This window comes from Tauraco erythrolophus, chromosome 18, assembly GCF_009769465.1.
Source record: "Tauraco erythrolophus isolate bTauEry1 chromosome 18, bTauEry1.pri, whole genome shotgun sequence".
Lineage (NCBI taxonomy): Eukaryota > Metazoa > Chordata > Aves > Musophagiformes > Musophagidae > Tauraco > Tauraco erythrolophus.
Window position 1 is genome coordinate 3,400,445 of NC_141482.1, and position 17,340 is coordinate 3,417,784.

General features: G+C 59.6%; 1 protein-coding gene across 1 annotated transcript; it reads left to right on the forward strand.

Annotated features, from left to right (window-relative positions):
• Positions 1-501: 501 nt before the first annotated feature.
• Positions 502-12,540, forward strand: SNTA1 (syntrophin alpha 1). The gene is made up of 8 exons (XM_086622819.1): positions 502-775; positions 3,190-3,375; positions 10,350-10,548; positions 10,641-10,848; positions 10,918-11,048; positions 11,673-11,869; positions 11,946-12,133; positions 12,448-12,540. Exons 1-8 carry the CDS (start codon positions 502-504, stop codon positions 12,538-12,540), a joined length of 1,476 nt encoding a protein of 491 aa, XP_086478945.1.
• The last annotated feature ends 4,800 nt before the right edge of the window (positions 12,541-17,340 follow it).

The following is a 17,340-nucleotide window of genomic DNA, read 5'->3' on the forward strand; positions in this document are numbered from 1 at the left end:
GGAGCATCCAGGACCCAGGTCCTGCCCTGTACCCCATCCCATGTCAAAGCAAGGAGCACCGGGGAGCAGCCAGGACCGAGGTCCTCTCCCCGTACCCCATCCCATGTCAAAGCAAGGAGCACCGGGGAGCACCCAGGATCGAGGTCCTCTCCCCGTACCCCATCCCAGGCCGGAGTGGGGAGCACAGGGGCGCATCGGGGATCTGAGTCGTCCCCCTTTCCCGTGCCCCATCCCGGGCCGGAGCGAGGAGCACCAGGAAGCACCGGGGAGCAGCCAGGACCCGGGATCCACCCCGTACCCCATCCCGGGCCGGAGCAGGAAGCACCGGGGAGCACCCGGGACCCGAGTCCTGCCCCCACACCCCATCCCGGGCCGGAGCGGAGCTGGGCGCACCCGGCTGGCTCGGTCCCGGCGGGGCGGTGCGCGGGGCGGTGCGCGGGGCGCGGAGCGGCGCGGAGCGGCGCGGCGGGAGCGGCGGGGGCGGCGCGGCAGGCGCGGAAGATGGCGGCGGGCAGGCGCGCCCCGCGCACCGGGCTGCTGGAGCTGCGCGGCCCCGGCGGGCAGTGGCTCCGCGTCCTCCTCACCCTGGCCGAGGACGTGCTGGGGGTGAGCCCGGCCGACGGCCCCGGCCCCGCTGCCGGCCCCGGCGAGGCCCCGGCGGCGCAGCTGAACGGCGGCGAACCGGGCTCCGCCGTGCCCGAGGCGCTCGCCAATATCAGGCGCACGGTGCGCGTCGTCAAGCAGGACGTGGGGGGGCTCGGCATCAGCATCAAAGGTGAGGGCCGGGGCGAGGCGGGGGTGCCCGGGGCTGGGGGGGAGGCACCGGGCACCGAGACCTGTTGCTGCCGCCTGTCCCGCAGCTCGCTGCCGCGCCCGGGATCGAATCCCGCCGCCGGAGCGGAGCTGGGGCAGCGGCTGGGCTTGGGGTTGGGGTCGGGGTCTTCACACCCCGGGCACAGCCCTAACCCTTGTGCAGGACGAGGAGGGCGAACGCGTGGCAGTGACGGGACCCGAAACATCCCCAGCCGCAGCACTTTGGGCTCCAGCAGTGTCCGGCCAGCCCCTGCCCACCGTGCCCCGGCCAGAGTGGGGGTCCCCGGCTTTTGGGAGCTGGAGGGGGCTCCTCCAGCCCCTTTGCACGCAGGGGAAGGGTGCTGGCTCCTGAGGCATGTGGGACGTGCAGGGCACCCGGTTACACAAAAGCTGCCCTTCCAAAGGGAGGGCTCTGCCAGCGTGTCCTTGTCCTCTCCGTGTCCCCGTGCTGAGAAATGCCCCTTTTACGCTGTCGGCAAAGCGAAGGAAGCGACTGTAAAGCCCTTGGAGATCTCCAGGCACGGGGAGCTGGGGTGTTAAACCAACGCTCTCAAGCTCAGAGATGTCTGCTCCTGGAGAGCTGAGCGGTGGGAAGTCTCCGTGTTACAATCCCTGTTTTCCCTCCCGAGCTCCGCAGTGACTCGCCTGAACTTCAGGCTGGAAACTTTTTGGGGCAGGGATGGCATTTCTGCCTTTGCTGCTCACGCAGCTCCGAGCGTGTTGGAAACTCCATGAAAGGAGGACGAAAGGGGCAGCGAGCAGGCGGGCAAAGGGCTGGTGCGGCGCGTGGGCGAAGGGTCCGGAGCTCCGTGTGCCGGCAGGGCAGCAGTGGGCTCGGCAGCCCTGACGTGGCTTCTCCTCCCAGCTCGGAGGGACCACAGCCGCAGCCTCGGGCTCCCTCTGGAAGTGGGGAGGTTTTGTGATGGGGATGTCCGGGTGCTGGAACTACATTGAAACAGTGCCGCTGGCTGCGTCGGTGGGATGCCTGAGCTCTGCTTTTTGGGAAGCATAAAGCCCCCTTCGTAACAGCCCCTTGGCTGCCAAGTTACTGTGAGCTCCGTGGCTCTCCCAGCAAAGGAGAAACGTCACTCGGCTCAGTTAAAACTTTATTTTTGCGGTGACGTACGTGGAAGCCAAGTAGTTGCCATCCAAACTGGGAGCTCTCAGCTGTTACAGGCGGTGGGGCAGCCCTGCCAGTGCCGCCACTGCTGCTAGGGGTGGGCATCGCTCCCCCTCACCCAGGCTGCTGCCGCTCCCCTGTTGAAAAGCGTGCCAGCCGTGTTTCACCCGGGACGCTTGGCCGCAAACCGGGCTGCGGGTGGGGTGTCCTGCCTTGGGACGTGGCGAGGGGCCGGGCGCCGTAGCTGCCAGGCTGGCCTTGCCCTGGCTGGCAGGACAGCGGGGAGCCGTGCGGGAGCTGAGCTGGCACAGGCTCCTGGCCCTGGCAGGGGCTCTCGGTGGAGGCAGCCCGGGCCAGGAGCTCCTGCTGGAAGGACAGACTCGGCAGCTCGGAGCAGCCCCCGCGGAGGCCTCTGACAGCTGATAACCGGAGCCCTCCGAGGGGCTTGGCAGGCGTCGGAGCGAGGAAATGCCTGTGGCACTGGCTGCAAGCAGCTCCAAGGCGAGCGGTGACGACAGGCTGGGCTCAACATCTCCCTCCGCGGTGGGAGATGGTCTCTTAGAGGCTCCTGGGGAGGGCGGAGGGCACGTCGGGGGCTGCTGACCCCTGGCTGTGCCTGCCCGGGCTGGGGCTCGGCGGTGGCTGCTGCACCCCGGCTCCCTGGCACGACGGCAGCAAAATGCTCGGATCTCCCTGCAGGTTCAAAAGTTAACGTGCAAATTGATCTCCTCGAGCTGCCGGAGGTTTGAATAACATCCTTTTAGGTTGGAGAACAGGGAGCAGCAGGTAAACAGGGCGACTGTGCGAAGAGGAGCCAACAGCCCGATGGGTTCACTTCTCCCTGGCTCTTTCGCTTCTCCAAAAACATTCAGCTGTCTTATCTGTTTGGATCATGGAATCCTCAGAGCGGGGATGGTCGCTCTGCACACACAATTAATGCAGATAAAGACATGCTTTCCTGCCAAAACTGATGGGGAGATGGCCAGGGTACGTGCTTCCTCTGCGAGGAATTCTGCGACCGTTCTGAGTGATTTTTGGAGCAATCACCTGCGTCTGCTGTAAAGCCTTGTGGTGTTTTGGCTCTTGTGGTTGTTACGAATGTGCCATGGGCGTCCGAGGGAATGGGGTTGCGGGATGTCCCGGCACAGCTGAGCGCTGGGAGAAGGGCTCAGCCTCGCTGGGGCGGGCAGGTACTTGAGCATCCCCCTCCATGTGCTCCAACAGTCACAACTGCTTCATTTCTCTTCTGTTCCAAGGTGGCCGAGAGAATAAAATGCCCATCTTGATCTCCAAGATATTTAAGGGGCTGGCGGCAGATCAGACCGAGGCGCTGTACGTGGGGGATGCCATCCTCTCCGTCAACGGGACCGACCTGTCCGAGGCGACGCATGACGAGGCGGTGCAGGCGTTGAAGAAGACGGGCAAGGAGGTGGTCTTGGAAGGTAGGAGATGAAGGTGTGAGGGGGAACGAGGGTCCTCCTGCTTCTAGGGGGCTGATCCCTGTTTTTCCTGGTGATGTGCTGGGAGAATGGGGTGACACATCATCTGCATACACATTTGCATACTCTTTCAAATGGAAAACAATATATGCAGACTGGTTTGTCAGCTCATCCGGAGAGCTGGAGGTAACTGCTGGGATCTCCCTCCGGAGAGGAAGAAACGTGTGCCAGCGCTCCGTGCCCGGCGGCGGCTCTGTCTCCCCGCTGCGGGACTGCGGGCAGGCGGCGATGGGAGGTGTGGGGCGGGTTTATGGGGTTTGCGACTCTTCTATCTGATGGTGTCACCCTGATCTCTGTGGCTCCTTAGGCCATGGAAATCTTCCTACTTTTCCTGGGATTTTCGTTTAAACCCACATCCTCAGCTGGAGCGGGGCTGTGCAGCTCCAGAGGCTTATACCAGCCGGGAGGGGGTACACCGGCACCCTGCTCCTTGCTGGGCACCCTTTGGTTTGCTGGGGTGGGTTTTGGGCAGGCAGGAGGAGTGGGCTGCCTGGTGCAGGCAGGGCCAGCTCAGGAGCTGCCTCCCTGGGGGGGTGTCTGGCAGCTGAACCCCCACTGTGGCCCAACTGATCTGCCAGCTGAGGGTACAAACATCCCAGGGACTGCAGCCCTCACTGTCCCAGGGGAGACTGAAGCCGGTCCCCTGGGAATGGGCTCCCACTTGGTACCAGGTGACTGGTCCCTGATGTCTCCCATCCCTGTGGGGGCTGTCGGGCCACGGGAGCGCCCCCGAACCCCGTACTTGGGCCGTGGCTGAGTGCTGGTGTGTTGGGAGCGCAGGAGGAGAGACCCCGCTTTTCTCCCGTTACACTTCACATCACGTCTGTTCGCCTTTGCCCACCCTCTGCCAACTTGACCGGGCAGGGGTGAGCACCCAGGGTCTGTCCCCCAGGATGGGACTCTTCCTCTCTCGTGGCCACTGACCATCTCCTTGGGCCACCAGAGCCCCTTCCCGGTGTGGTTGCAGTGCTACGGATCCCGAAAGGAGGTTTGATCTGGGAGCAGCGCTCTGGGCTCTGCCGGGACAAAGAAGAGCTCTGTGTCTTCTGGTGCCGGCCGCTGCCGTGGCTTTTGCTTTCCTGCGCCTTCCCCAGATTGTCTCAGTTCCAGATTTTCATTTTTAGCTTCGCTCAGCCCTTTCTGCTGTGGGTTCCTCCTCTCCTGGGAGCCGCAGGACCACGGTTCAGCCAGAGGAATGTGCTGCTCTGCACAGCTGCTGGGAGCAGATAGGGTTGTTGGTGGGGTTGGTTTGTTGTTTTGTTTTTTTTTTTTTTGACCAAAGGAAAATACAAGAGCCTTTTTCTCTGGGAGTCTGCAAAATTCCTCCCTGTAGCTGCTGTTCTCGGACCACCCTCTCTCTGTTATTTTCTTTTCATCCTTTACTTTGGCGTGGGTTTCCTTTCTGCTAGAGGTCCTGCGGGAGGTGGAGATGAGCTGCCCTTTCTGCAGAGAACAACTTCTCTGGTCTTCCTTCTCCTCCTCCTCCATCCCCCTGCGGAGCCGGGTGCTGCCAGGTTGCCCTTCCAGGAGGCAGCTGCAGGCAGGGCCTTTGCTGTAGCTCACTGAGCTCAGGTATGACCTGCTGGACTTCTTAATTAATTAATTAAAACTCCCAGCAGGTACCCTTGGGAGGAGAGCGGGGCTGGGCTGGCTCCCCCCACGATGCGCTGGAGGCTTTGTGATTAGTTTGTAGGTGATGCCATCGAGTCCCGCAGCATGAGGTTGCTCAGGGATGTTGCCGGCGACAGCCGGAGCGGGGCAGGGGTCTGTGCTGCTCATCCGATTGCGGACATCACGTAGACACATGGTGCATCTCCATCTCCTCCCTGTTTTGGGTCTGCCAGCCCGGTCCAGGCCTGCCCTGGGAAGGGGTGACAGGGCTGGGGGGCAGAGGGTGGCCTTAAAGTGCCTGAAGGGTGGCAAAGGGGGGGGCTTCCCTGCTCCCCACTCCTGCTCGGGCTCGCTCCAGGGCTCGGTGAAAAGCGACACGATGGCCTTAACATCAAGCAGGCACTTTCTGGTCCCCGCGCGCTGCCCGGGGCGACTCTGACATCCCTTATGGTTACTGCATCCGTGGGCCGGGATGGTGGGTTGGGGTGAGGCCCTCCAAACTGGCAGGGCTGGGAGATGCCGTGTCTTATTCCAACTATCAGCTGCGGCTCCACGTGCCGGATCCCACCCCAGGCTGCCCAGCTCGGCTTCAGGCTCCTGCGCGTCGTTGCTGGCCGGGCATGAGGACACGCAGATACCTCTCGGTGTGTCCTGCCAAGATTTTTTTTGGGATGTGCCAAATGACTCTCTTGATATTTGCAGGAGGAGTTTGACTGTATTTATATTACATTGTTACTCTGGGGAGAGTTGCTCTTCCTTACCTTATTTCCCCCCCCCTTTTTTTTTTCGTTGCCTGGTATCCAGAGACCCTCCACAGTGGGGGAAAGGCTGATAAACATCCTTGCAGCTGCCCTGGGAAGGGCTTCGATGCCAAGAGTGGGTTTCCCAGCGAGGCCCCTGTGCCGTATTGGCATGGGGAGAGAACCGAGAGCAGTGGGGAGGAGGAGCTGGGGCAGCTGCAGGCATCTCCCCTCCATGGTAGCCCAGGGCTTGTTGGCTGCAAGCGAGCCCCTGGGGCTGTCACAGCTCTCTGGGACCTGCTCAGCCAAGGAATAACTTGGAAGCCTGAAATTCAGAAAATCAAAGAGGTGCCAGGAGAGTGTCGTGCTGGGGATGCCCGGCTTCCCTAACCGTGGGAAGCCCAGGAAGTCGCAGAGGGTGGAGATGTGCGTGGTGTGAAATGTGAAATACCCACAAAATTTCAGTGGCCCTGGGGTAAATAACACCCGACACGGAGTGGAAGGGGGGTTTCGGGCGGTGGCAGCCAGGATTTGTGCAGTTCCCTGTCACTGCCACCCATCTGGGCTCAGAAGGGCTTTGGGAGGCAAAGCCCTGAGGTGGCCTCCAGCCCTTTGTGGGACACTGAAGTGAACGTCTCTTGGCAGATGTGATGGTCCTCAGGGTCCGAGCAGCTGGGCTTTGCCTTGGCAACGCTGTGGGTGCTGTCATGGTTTACGCGTGGTAAGGAACCAAAAGCAGCAGAGGCTTTGGACCTGCCCTAGGATGATGCAGAGGGACGATGAGGGTCTGCATCCTCCTCCACCCCTTGCCGCCCTGAAGCTTTGCTTTCCCTGGGGAGTTTTCTGGGGATGTTTCTCCTCCTATGGATACATGGAGAGTTGTCCCATGGTCTCCCTGAGATCGCTCAGCCCATCAGTCACTGCTGGCCGTGCAGCACAGGAGCACAGGTGAGTATTTAGGAAAGAGCTGGAGCATGGCACTTGGCACTGAGGGCTGGGGCAGGAGGGGCAGCAGTGGCACCCCTGCCCTGCAGCACCTATCCCCTGGCATTTTCCTCCCTGGAGCAGACCCTTCTAGGTAGACCTTGAGTGGAGGCAGCTGGGACCAGCAGCTGCTGCCTCGTTTGTGCTCGGAGCCAGGGGCAGGGGATGGTCCCTGGGTGGGATGCTGGACAGGGCAGCTGTGGCAGCCCCTGCGTTGGGCGTTTTGGAAGCACAGCACAGCATCGGCTTGAAGTTTACAGGTCGCTTCAGAGTGTCTCTTTGGGATGTGTGTTTGCTGACACCCCCCTCCAATTTCACGTGTTAATTTTGCATCATTAGTCCTGAGGCAGAGCAGGACCAGCTGGAGATGGGCTTAGTGTCTCCTTAGGGCCAGCGCTGGATCTGCAGGACCTCTCGGGAAGCCTTCCTGATGTGATGGCCACCTGTAGGGTTGGACCTTTTTGACCCACAGCACCATACGGATGCTGCTGGAAGACTCTTGGGGTGAGGGGAGCAGTGGGACCCATCCTACCCCTTACTGGCAGCGCAGGCATAAACCTCTCCTCCGTGAATCCGTGCTGTGATCCCTGGGCTAAAGCAGAGCGTTGCAGTGCCCGGCTGGTGGCCCGGGCAGCGGGTGGGTGCTCTCAAGCTGAGTGTCCCTGTGGCTGGGGCTGCTTTCCTGCCTGGAGGAAGGTTTGTGGCTCCTCGGCAAAGCGTGCCAGGGTGAGGAGCTTGGCTTCGGGCGGTGCTGAGCCACGAGCGCGTGCATGGGGCAGGTCGTGGCAGCAATGCTCAGCTGGGGCTTGTTCCTCGTCCTGGAGAGGGATGGGCTGGTGGAGGGGGAGGATCTGTTACCCAAGGCGTAAAACCAAGGGATTTTGATGGTTTTGCTCCTTTCTGGAGTGCTGAGGAGAAAAAAAAAGCAACTGCAATGGAGACAGAAGAGCAGGGCAGACCTAGGACCTTCGGTTAAACATGTCCCTGATGCAGCTTGCTGCAGGGTCTGGGGTGCACGCGATGCTCTGGTGATGCCACGAGCAGCTTCTCACTCATGGCCTCCCCAGAGACTTTTGCTGTTCCCTCAAACCCTAAAATTACTCAGGGCAAAACCCTGAGCGGCCGGAGGTGCTATGTGTCCCCTCTGCTCCGTGCTGGAGATGCTCAGTAGTCCAGGTTGTCTCCCCAGGGGAGCAGAGAGCCTGCGTGGAGGCACCGTGGGGCTCTGGGCACCGTGGGGCTCTGCCTGGCAGCCACTGACCGGGCTCTTTGCCTGCTGGAGGTGGAGTATTTTTGCCGAGCGATTTTTGGAGGGGTGCTGGCTGATGGGAAGAGGGCAGCCAGCCTGGGAGCCCCAGCACTGTGAGGTGTTAATTAGAAAACCACTAAAACACCAGTGCAAGAATGACAGTTACTAGTAGATGTAATGACAGTTACCAGATGATGCATGATATCGTCTGAGTTGTTTGCTTTAATGAGATGGGTGTCATTAATTAATCCATTCAATATCAGGTGATGCTGCTGCAGTGAAGGGACTGGTGGAAGTGTGAGTCGATCCGCTATAAAGCTCGTGCTGAGAAAACCCCACGGCTTCGTTTTTGCTTTGCAGGGACAGGCAGGGGTGCAGTGGCTGCTGCTGGGGTGGGGGTGGCCCCATCATTCCGTGTCCTCCGGCCGGGCCGTGTGCTCTGGAACGCAGCCTGCTGCTGTGTCGGAGGGGACAGCAGCTCCATGGGACGGTGGCCCAGCCCTAGGTGCACAGCCTGGGGGGAGCACCGCAGCCCCCATTGCATCCTGGCACCCTGTGCCAGCTCGGGATCCCCCCATGCTTCGGGGACCCGTCAGCGCTTCGTCACCAGCCTTAAATCCTCCTTAAATCCTGTGCCAGAGAGGCACACGCACTGGCTATTGCCTAATTCTCCGTGCCCTGTGCTGGGCCAGGCACTGCTCGTCTCCTCTGCTCCATCGGGACGTGACCCCACCATCGCACGGCTAATGCCAGTGACGTCCTCCGCGTGCCCGGGAAGCCACGGGCTGGCGCAGGGACGCTGCTCGGGTTTCGGCGGCTGAATGATTATCTTTCTGAACTCCAATTAGTTCCCAGGCACTGGGATAATGGCTGGTCCTCACTGCCAAGATTAATAACTCGGGGTAAGATCCAGCCTGGCTCAAATGCCAGCGGCAACACTGCGGCTATTTATAACGGGAGGTGCAGGGCACGAGGCTGGTGGCCCCACGCCACCTCCTTGGCCCTGGCCACCACGGGGTAACCCGACCCACGTGCCGTGGTGGCGGCGTGGCCATTTATAGCTGTGTCCTGCTGGGGCTGGGCAGAGCGGGACACCCCGCGGGGCTCTGCCTCCCCGCCGTGCCCCACCGTGTGGGATTTCAGGATTCAGAGGTTGCGGGGAGCTCGCTGGGACAGGAACGAAGGGGAAGACAGGGGGTGGTGGGCAGGTGACGGATGGGGATGGTAGGCTCTTCTGATGGGAGAAGGGCTTTTTTCTGGCAAAAAGTCAGGCTGCCGTGGCTTTGCTGCAGCCATGGAGCTGGTTCACCAACCAGTCACCTCCAAGAGCTGGCTGCAAAGCCAAGCTCAGGTCCCCCTCCTGCCACCCGTGCCCACTGGCTTGGACCTGGAGTGGAACCAGCGGTGATGGCTGCTGACGTGGCAGTAGGCACACATCTGTCCCACGGCCCTTTCCCCAAGGGCCACCAAAGGGAAGCCCTTTCCCAAAGCCACCAGCTGGTCCCACGCTGCCCCCAGGGCAGGACTATGACTGGTCCCAGCAGGCTGTGGTGTGCAGGGCATCCTCTCCTGCTCAGTCAAAGTCTTTTGGCTGGTTCCGTCTAATTTTCAGGACGTAGCTACGGACCCCCATCAATTCGTGGTGACTTTCATCTCCCCCTTCCCCTACGTCTCGAGAGCCGGCCGTCGTCCCAGCGCGGCTCTGGGGGCTGTGACTCCGGAGCCAGACTCACTGGGGACTGAAAGCTGGTTTCTTGTCCCTGGTTTGTAATTGGTGGGGCAGGGCTCTGGGAGCTGCGAGCACGCAGTCCCAGGCTTTTACTGGGGCCGAGCCATGGTATTTGAGAGCTGTTGTTCCCAGTTGGCGATGGGACCGGCTGTACCAGCACAGTTTGGACTGTGTAATTTTGGCCTGGGACTCCTGCCCGTTCCCCACCCCCTGCCTCCGTGTGCTGCCCCGGGGACCTGCTCAGACTTGCATCTGTGAACTGATCTGAGTTAAAAGGAGGAAAAGTCCATTTTTATCCCTCCCAGGGAGCTCCCCAGGCTGGGATGGTGGGGGCAGAGGGATGGGGAGGATCACAGGGGTCATGTCACCCTCTGGTACAACCTTGCCCACTGGTGCCATCCCCTCCCTGCACCCACAGGGATGCTGAGCAGAGGACCCGCTGCAGCACCTATGGGTGATGGCTCCAGGGAGGTAGCAAAGGCGGTACCAGCTTTGGTGCAGGGAGGGTTCAAGGGGTCTCAGGGGGGCAGATGGGTGCTGGTGGGCAGGATGAGGCCACCACAGTCTGTGCTGTGCCCTCAGCCAGGTGCTGCCTCTCTTCCAGTGAAGTACATGAAGGAGATCTCCCCCTACTTCAAGAACTCCTCGGCGGGAGCAACGGTCAGCTGGGACCCCTCTCCCGCCGCCCTGCAGAAGCGATCGTCCCCCCTGCTACCCCCTCGGGAGCTCCGGGAGGGCAGGACCGTGCCTCTGAAGATGTGCTACGTGTCCCGCAAGTGCCTCCCTGCCGACTCGGAGCACAGGTCAGGGCACGGTGCCGAGGGGTGGTGATGCCACCGCGGTGCCCTGTGGCGCTGAGGGCCGACGGGGACCCAGCGAGGCCGTGTCCCTGCAGGTACCTGGAGGTGTGCTCGGCGGATGGACGCGTTGCCCTCTTCCTGCGGGCGAAGGACGAGGCCACGGCGCAGTCGTGGCTCAGCGCCATCCAGGCCAACGCGGGCGCGCTGCTGCCGCGGGTGAAGGAGGAGCTGCGAGCCCAGCTGGCGGGCACCGGCACGGTGGCTGGACGGGATGTCAAGCACGTGGGCTGGCTGACTGAGCAGGTACCCTCATGTCCCCTCCTGCCCCTCACCACCGTGCTGCCGCTGGCCCCTGACCCCCTCCCCTTGCAGCTCCCCAGCACTGGCACCAGGAACCTCTTGGCCATCCTCACCGAGAAGGAGCTGCTGCTGTATGGCAGCCTGCCGCAGAGCCGTGATGCCCTGGGCAAGCCCGCACACAGCTACCCCCTCATTGCCACCAGGTAGGACCCTGCACGGGGGACGGGGTGGTGGCGGTGGCCAGGAGTGATGGCAGGGTCTGGGGTGGTGGCATTGTCTGGAGGTGATGGCAGGGTTTCGGGTTCAGGACAGAGGCCCCGAGGTGGTGGCAGTGTCAGAGGGTGATGGCAGGGGCTGGGCAGGGCAGAGCCCCAGGGGTGGTGGCAGGGGCTGAGGGTCAGGGCAGAGCCCCAGGGGTGATGGCAGGGGCTGGGGGTGATGGCAGAGCCCCTGGGGTGGTGGCAGTGACCAGGGGTGGTGGCAGGAGCTGGGCGTGATGGCAGAGCCCCTGGGGTGGTGGCAGTGACCAGGGGTGATGGCAGAGCCCCAGGGGTGGTGGCAGTGACCAGGGGTGGTGGCAGGGGCTGGGATGGTGGCGGTGCCGCCCCGGGGCGGTGGTAGGGCCGGGGGGGTTCAAGGCGTGGGGGAGGCACGTGCGGAGGGTCCGGTCCGGCCGCGGGGGGCGCTGGCTGCGCGCGGGGCCGCATCTGCGGGGCTGCAGCGCCCCCTGCCGGCCCCGCCGCGCATCCGCCGGTGCGGAGCGGTGCGCGGTGCGGAGCGGTGCGCGGTGCAGTGCGGAGCGCAGCTGAGGTACGGCGGTGCCGCAGGCTGGTGCACTCGGGGCCGGCCAAGGGCTCGGCGCTGTACGAGGCGGAGCTGTCGTTCGCGCTGCGCACCGGCACCCGGCTGGGCGTGCAGACCCACCTCTTCAGCCTGGAGAACCCCCGCGACCTGGCGCTCTGGACCCGCCTGCTGGTGGACGGCACCCACGGCGCCGCCGAGCTGGTCCAGGAGGTCTCGGCAGGTCAGCGCGGGGACCGGGGGGGTGGCCCGGGCGGTGAGGTAGGTGGCTGCTGTCTCACCCCTGTCCCCGTCCCCAGCCTGCACGTGGAAGGGGCAGGATTGCACCCTGGCCATCCACATCGACAAGGGCTTCACTATCTCCACCACTGAGCCTGGGCTCAGCAAGACCGTCCTGCTCCAGCAGCCCTTTGAGAAGCTGCAGATGTCCTCTGACGATGGCACCAAGATGCTCTACCTGGACTTTGGTGGCCCGGAGGGAGAGATTGTGAGTTGGTTTTGCCCTCACCACCCCCCCACTCATGCTTCTGTCAGCCCTGGAGGGAGAAGGGGAGCACAGCACCCACCCTGCACACAGCACCCATCCTGCCTGGCATGTGGGGATGAGGCTTGGCTCATCCACCCAACCCTGGCTGCACGCAGCCCCTGCAGTGCACAGCTCTTCCCAGGGCCCCAGTAAGGCTGTGGTGGAGTTTTGAGGGGGCTCTGGGTGCTCTCTGCCCTCCTGGCCCCAAGCAGGAAGCTCACTGCTCTGGGAACAGCCCTCCCCATTGCAAACATCTCTCTGTTCTTTTCTTGCAGCAATTGGACCTTCACTCCTGCCCTAAAACCATCGTCTTCATCATCCACTCCTTCCTCTCGGCCAAGGTGACCCGGCTGGGGCTGCTGGCGTGAAGAGGGAGCGGAGAGCCGGGCAGAGCAGCCCCAGCCCCTGGCCAATCTATGCACCTCCCTCCAGGCCAAACCCAGCCCCAAGCCCCATCCCAAGAAGACCGGAGCCCCTCCGGGACATTGTGCCACCCCCACCAAGGCAAAGCACCATCCGGCTGGGAAAAGCAACTCCTGGGGCGTTTGGGGCAGCGGTGGGGTGAAAATCCTCTTGGATGGCAGCACCGGGACTTCTCCGGTCCCTTCTTCCCCTCCTTCCTCCCACTCCGATGCTCAGCGGCGGCTGGAGAAGCCCGGTCGGAGCCCGCCGCAAGCAGCTGCGCAGTCGTCACCCCAGTGCCTTGTGAGATGATATTTTCTGTACAAAGAACCCGTTTCTATCGATGTTTTATATTTATATCGCCCAGTTAAAAGTGCTGACGCGGCAGCTCTCACCTGCCTGGCTTGGACCCGCCGGAGAGTTCCCCAGGTCCTGCAGCACGAGGACGTGTGTCTGTCCCCTAGACAGACAGCCGGAGGGCTGGAGACTGGAGCCAGCTCCGTAGCGCTTGAGAGATGGGAACTGCAGATCAGCTCTATTTGCCAAATTTTTCCATATTTTACCGAATGATCAGAACCACTTTTCTTTGTCGGAGTTGGACGGTTTGTTTTATTTTGCCGACTCCTGGGTCACTTTATTTCTCGGTTTAAGGGGGAGGGTTTTCAGGTGGCTGCTGGGAAACAACTTCTTTTATGAACCAAAAGATTCTGCATGAAAATGCCTTTTTTTTGTTGTTTTTTTTTGGGTCAAATAAACATTGCAGATCATAACCAGCAGGAGCCAAGATCTGTCTCCTGGTTTCACTTGTAGAAGTAGAAAATCTGTACGTGGGTGATACCTGGGCTGTGCCTCGGGGTGTTTTCTGCCAGCACATGTGCAGCACAGCCAGTGTTTACCGAAAGCTTTCCCAATTAACCTTGACTGCTGTTACTCCAGGTGAATCCCTGTTAGTGTGGGGCTTGGCACTGAAAAGCCTTTTCTTTCCCAAAAAGTGAGAGGTTGTGTGCTGTGGCAGCGGCTGCTGTGAGTGAGCTACTGAGGATGCCCAGGAATGACCAGGTTTCCTCAGAAAACCTCCCTGGAGCTGATGATGCTCCGTGGTCCGGTGACGCAGCCTGTTCTCACAGGTGCCCAATGTGAAGCACCAAGGCTGTATGCAGATGTTGGCCTCTGTGGGGTCTGTGGGAGCTTGGTGAGAGCCGTCAGCCACCCAATGGTCCCCTGTCTCCTTGGGGAAGGTGCTGCCTAAGTGCTGGGAGCCATTGGTGTGTTTAATCATAGAACCATAGAATGGTTTGGGTTGGAAGGGACCTCAAAGACCATCTAGTTCCAACCCCCCTGCCATGGGCAGGGACACCTTCCACTACACCAGGTTGCCCAAAGCTTCATCCAACCTGGCCTTGAACACCTCCAGGGATGGGGCAGCCACACTTCTTTGGGAAACCTGTTCCAGTGCCTCACCGCCCTCAGTGTAAAAAATTTCTTCCTCTTTCAGTTTAAAGCCATCATTTGCTGACGTGTCTCTGCCAGGCTGTGAGATGTGCTAGCCAGGCACCCCGGGGTCGGTGGCCCTGGTAGAGCTCCCGGCACAGCGTCTGCACCCACACAGGGACACCGGGATGGGAAAGAGCCACATTCACATCGCTGCACAGTGACAAATTCTGGGTTAAAAGTGACAAATTCTGGGTTAACCACCTCCTTTTGTCCTGGCCCTCTACGTGGGGAAGCCCAGAGTCTCCCAGGAAAGCTGGTAGCTGGGGAGAAAGCTCAGGCTCAGGCAGCAGGTGAATAACAGCAGCTAATTAGTAGTGAAATAATGTAATTTTTAATGATGGGTCATGCATCCTGTTACACTGTACGGAGTGGTCCCCAGCGTGGTGCTGGGGTGCGTTAGCAGCACCACGGGCCGGGCTGGAGCGGGTGTTCCCCTGGGAGCCTCGTTTGAGAGAGGGAATCCCTGGTTTTCCCCAGATGGGCTGTGGGTGTAAAGTGCTGCTCCTGGGTTGCCTGTTAAGCGGAGGTGGCACTTGTAGGTGAGGAGGCTGCGAGCTGCAGGGCTTCTCCTCTGGTTAGAGCAAATCTCAATGCACCACTGGGAAATTAATGATTAGCCTAACGAAGATGAGCTGGTCCCTGGCAGATGAGGGTGGGGCTGGGGGAGGCTGTCCGTGCTGCCCTGCGAAGGTGGGAGGCATTTGGGGGAGGACGTGGTTTACCATGTGCAGAACTGCTCCCAGGTGCAGGGTCCCTGATGCCGTTGCAGCCTTTGGGGTGCAAAGGGCAGTGGGGTGCATGTGGTTTGAACTGGGAATAAGCACAGAAACAGCTTATTTGGTGTAAAGAAATAGTTTTTATGGGGTGCATAGTACTCAGCTCCTCTGCTTTTTGCGGGACAGGGTGCTGGAGAGGAGGGGGCTGGAGGAGCCCACGCGGGTACAGCCTGTTCCTCCCTGTGCAGAACCCCACAGCTGGCAGCAGTAACCTTTTATGATGAACAAGCCCCTCTTTTTTATTGCACATAACTGTCAGATTTCCAGGAGACCTTGCAAAATGGATTTGCAAAAGAAAAAAAAAAAAGAAGAAAAAAAACACCCCACCACGTTACTAACTGTTAAATCAATACAACAAGTAATTTAGAAACAGATGGTGTATTTTTCTATGATCAAAAGCATGTCTGCAGAAAGAAACACATTATTACTGCAATTTACCTTCCTCTTCTTGCCCTACAGCCATTATTCTTTGGGGTTCATTCCAATAAAAGAGGGAATCACTCCCAATCCAGAGCAGATTTCCTATTAATCTTATAGACCACAAACTGCCAGGACTTTACCGGCGCAGCTCAGGCAGACCGTCCTGCTCCGTGCCTGGGCTATGAAAGAAACGGCTCAGTTCAGAGATGGACATTTCTTTTTTTTGATTTCTTTGCATTTGATACTGGTGATGGGGTGGGAATTCCTCCCACCATGTGTTTTATGGTGGTTTCTCAGCTGCTTCACCCTTCTGGCACCATCTTCTGCTGAACGGGATCATATGATGATGTTCTTGCAAAGGAGCCTGTGGAAAAGCCAATTGCCTCATATTTCTCCAAGTGATGCAGGACCCTGAAACATAAACCACCCAGAAACAGGGGATAGGAACTGCCTCCCCAGGAGGAGCCCGTGGAAGCTGGAGATCTCTCCCAAAGTCCAGCAGCATCTTTGATTCGTGGGAAGATGCCCGGAGAGGTGGCATGAGCATCCTGGGGACAGTGGTTATTTTCCAGGCTGGTGCTGAAGGATCAAGGCCAGTGCTCACCAGAGACAACAGTCTTGGGGAAAAAGTTTTTCTAAAATTCCCAGTTGTCATTGATGTAAATGTCCAGAAACATTTAGACTCCTGGAATCGGCACTGAATTTCTCTGCCTGGGGAAGGTTTTGGGGTTGACAGCGGGGATCGGTTCCCGGTGCAGGATAGCATCTGGATGGAGTGATGATCCTGCCTGGGACCACACCATGCTATTTCCTGGGGAGGAATAACAGCTCCTCAGGGTTTTATTCTTTCAAGCACTTTTATGGCAGAAGGACTAATATTTTTGAAAGTGGCTTTAAAATAAATATAATGAACTCAGCTTAAAGAACTGGGATGATGGTAATGGGCACAGATAAAAAGCAGATTTCCTCAGCTGAGTCACTTTGAGGCAAGCAGAGTTTTATTTGGCCACCGTGACTGAAAGAGCTCAGGGAAAGGGGATTTTAAAGGTGGAAAGGAGGAGGAAAAAAACAACCCAATTTTTCTCTCTATGGAGCTCCTGGGGTGCTGGTTGCCAGAGGTGGGGCCAAAGTGGGGATGGAAATGGAGGCGCAGAGACATTGGCACCTAAAACGCTTCGATGCCAGCCCGCGCCATGCCCGGAGAGGAGTGGGGGTGGCAGCAGGGCTGGCAGCAGCCCGGATCCCGTGCCATCCCTTACCCTTTGGGAGCAAATCCGTGCGGGACACGGCGAGGTGAGCTCTCCGCTTCCTCCGTGGGGAAACCCAGCGCCATCAGCATCCCCGGCAGCAACGTCACAAGGAGGAATTTTCCCTAGAAATGTTTGTGTTTTTTTTTTTTTTTTCCAGGTCACAAGACCTGGAAAACAGCCCCGAATGAAGGAGCCGGAGAGGGAAGAGAGAGAGATGCTGCAGGAAGAATGATTAGGTTGTCCCCAGGTGTTTGCTCACCCGCAGCAGAACACTGTTTCCCTCCCGATACCGCTTGTACTTCCCATTAGTCGGCTCTGACCTTTTAGTGCCGTAATCAAACAAGACAACCCAACGCTTAAATCTGAGCATTTAGAGCTGACATTTACAATTGCTTCTCGAGTTAGAGAGACTGAATGAAAATTTCCTAGCAGACAGCATGCTGCAGGGAACGGGAATCAAATAATTCATTTGGTGAATAACAGGCGTGCCGGCCTCCTTGCGCTGCCTGCCCGAGCCCGCATCGCACCGGTTGGTATTTGTACTGGAGCGTTTGTCATTAAAAAGTCAATATTCATCTGGAGTTGGTGCAGCACGCCGGTGCTGGCCATCCCACGGACGTCTCCTGTTTGGGGTGCAGGGAAACTCTATTTGGCATTTGATTAATGTGAGCAGGAGGGATCGTACCCAGGCGGGAGCCCCGCAGGAGCAGGGAAGCTACGTTAAATGTTCCGGATCCCAGGTAGGAATGAGGATGTTTTCTCTCGTTCAGCCTCGGCTGAACGAGACAGTTCATGCCCGAAAAGTGAGCACTCAGCGTGTCCCTTG

Excerpts from the sequence above, each read along its gene's own strand:
- SNTA1 (XM_086622819.1), top strand. The coding sequence starts at position 502 with ATGGCGGCGGGCAGGCGCGCCCCGCGCACCGGGCTGCTGGAGCTGCGC. Across the intron at positions 3,376-10,349 it reads CAAGGAGGTGGTCTTGGAAG|TGAAGTACATGAAGGAGATC; the intron begins GTAGGAGATGAA and ends CCTCTCTTCCAG. Across the intron at positions 10,549-10,640 it reads CCTGCCGACTCGGAGCACAG|GTACCTGGAGGTGTGCTCGG; the intron begins GTCAGGGCACGG and ends GTGTCCCTGCAG.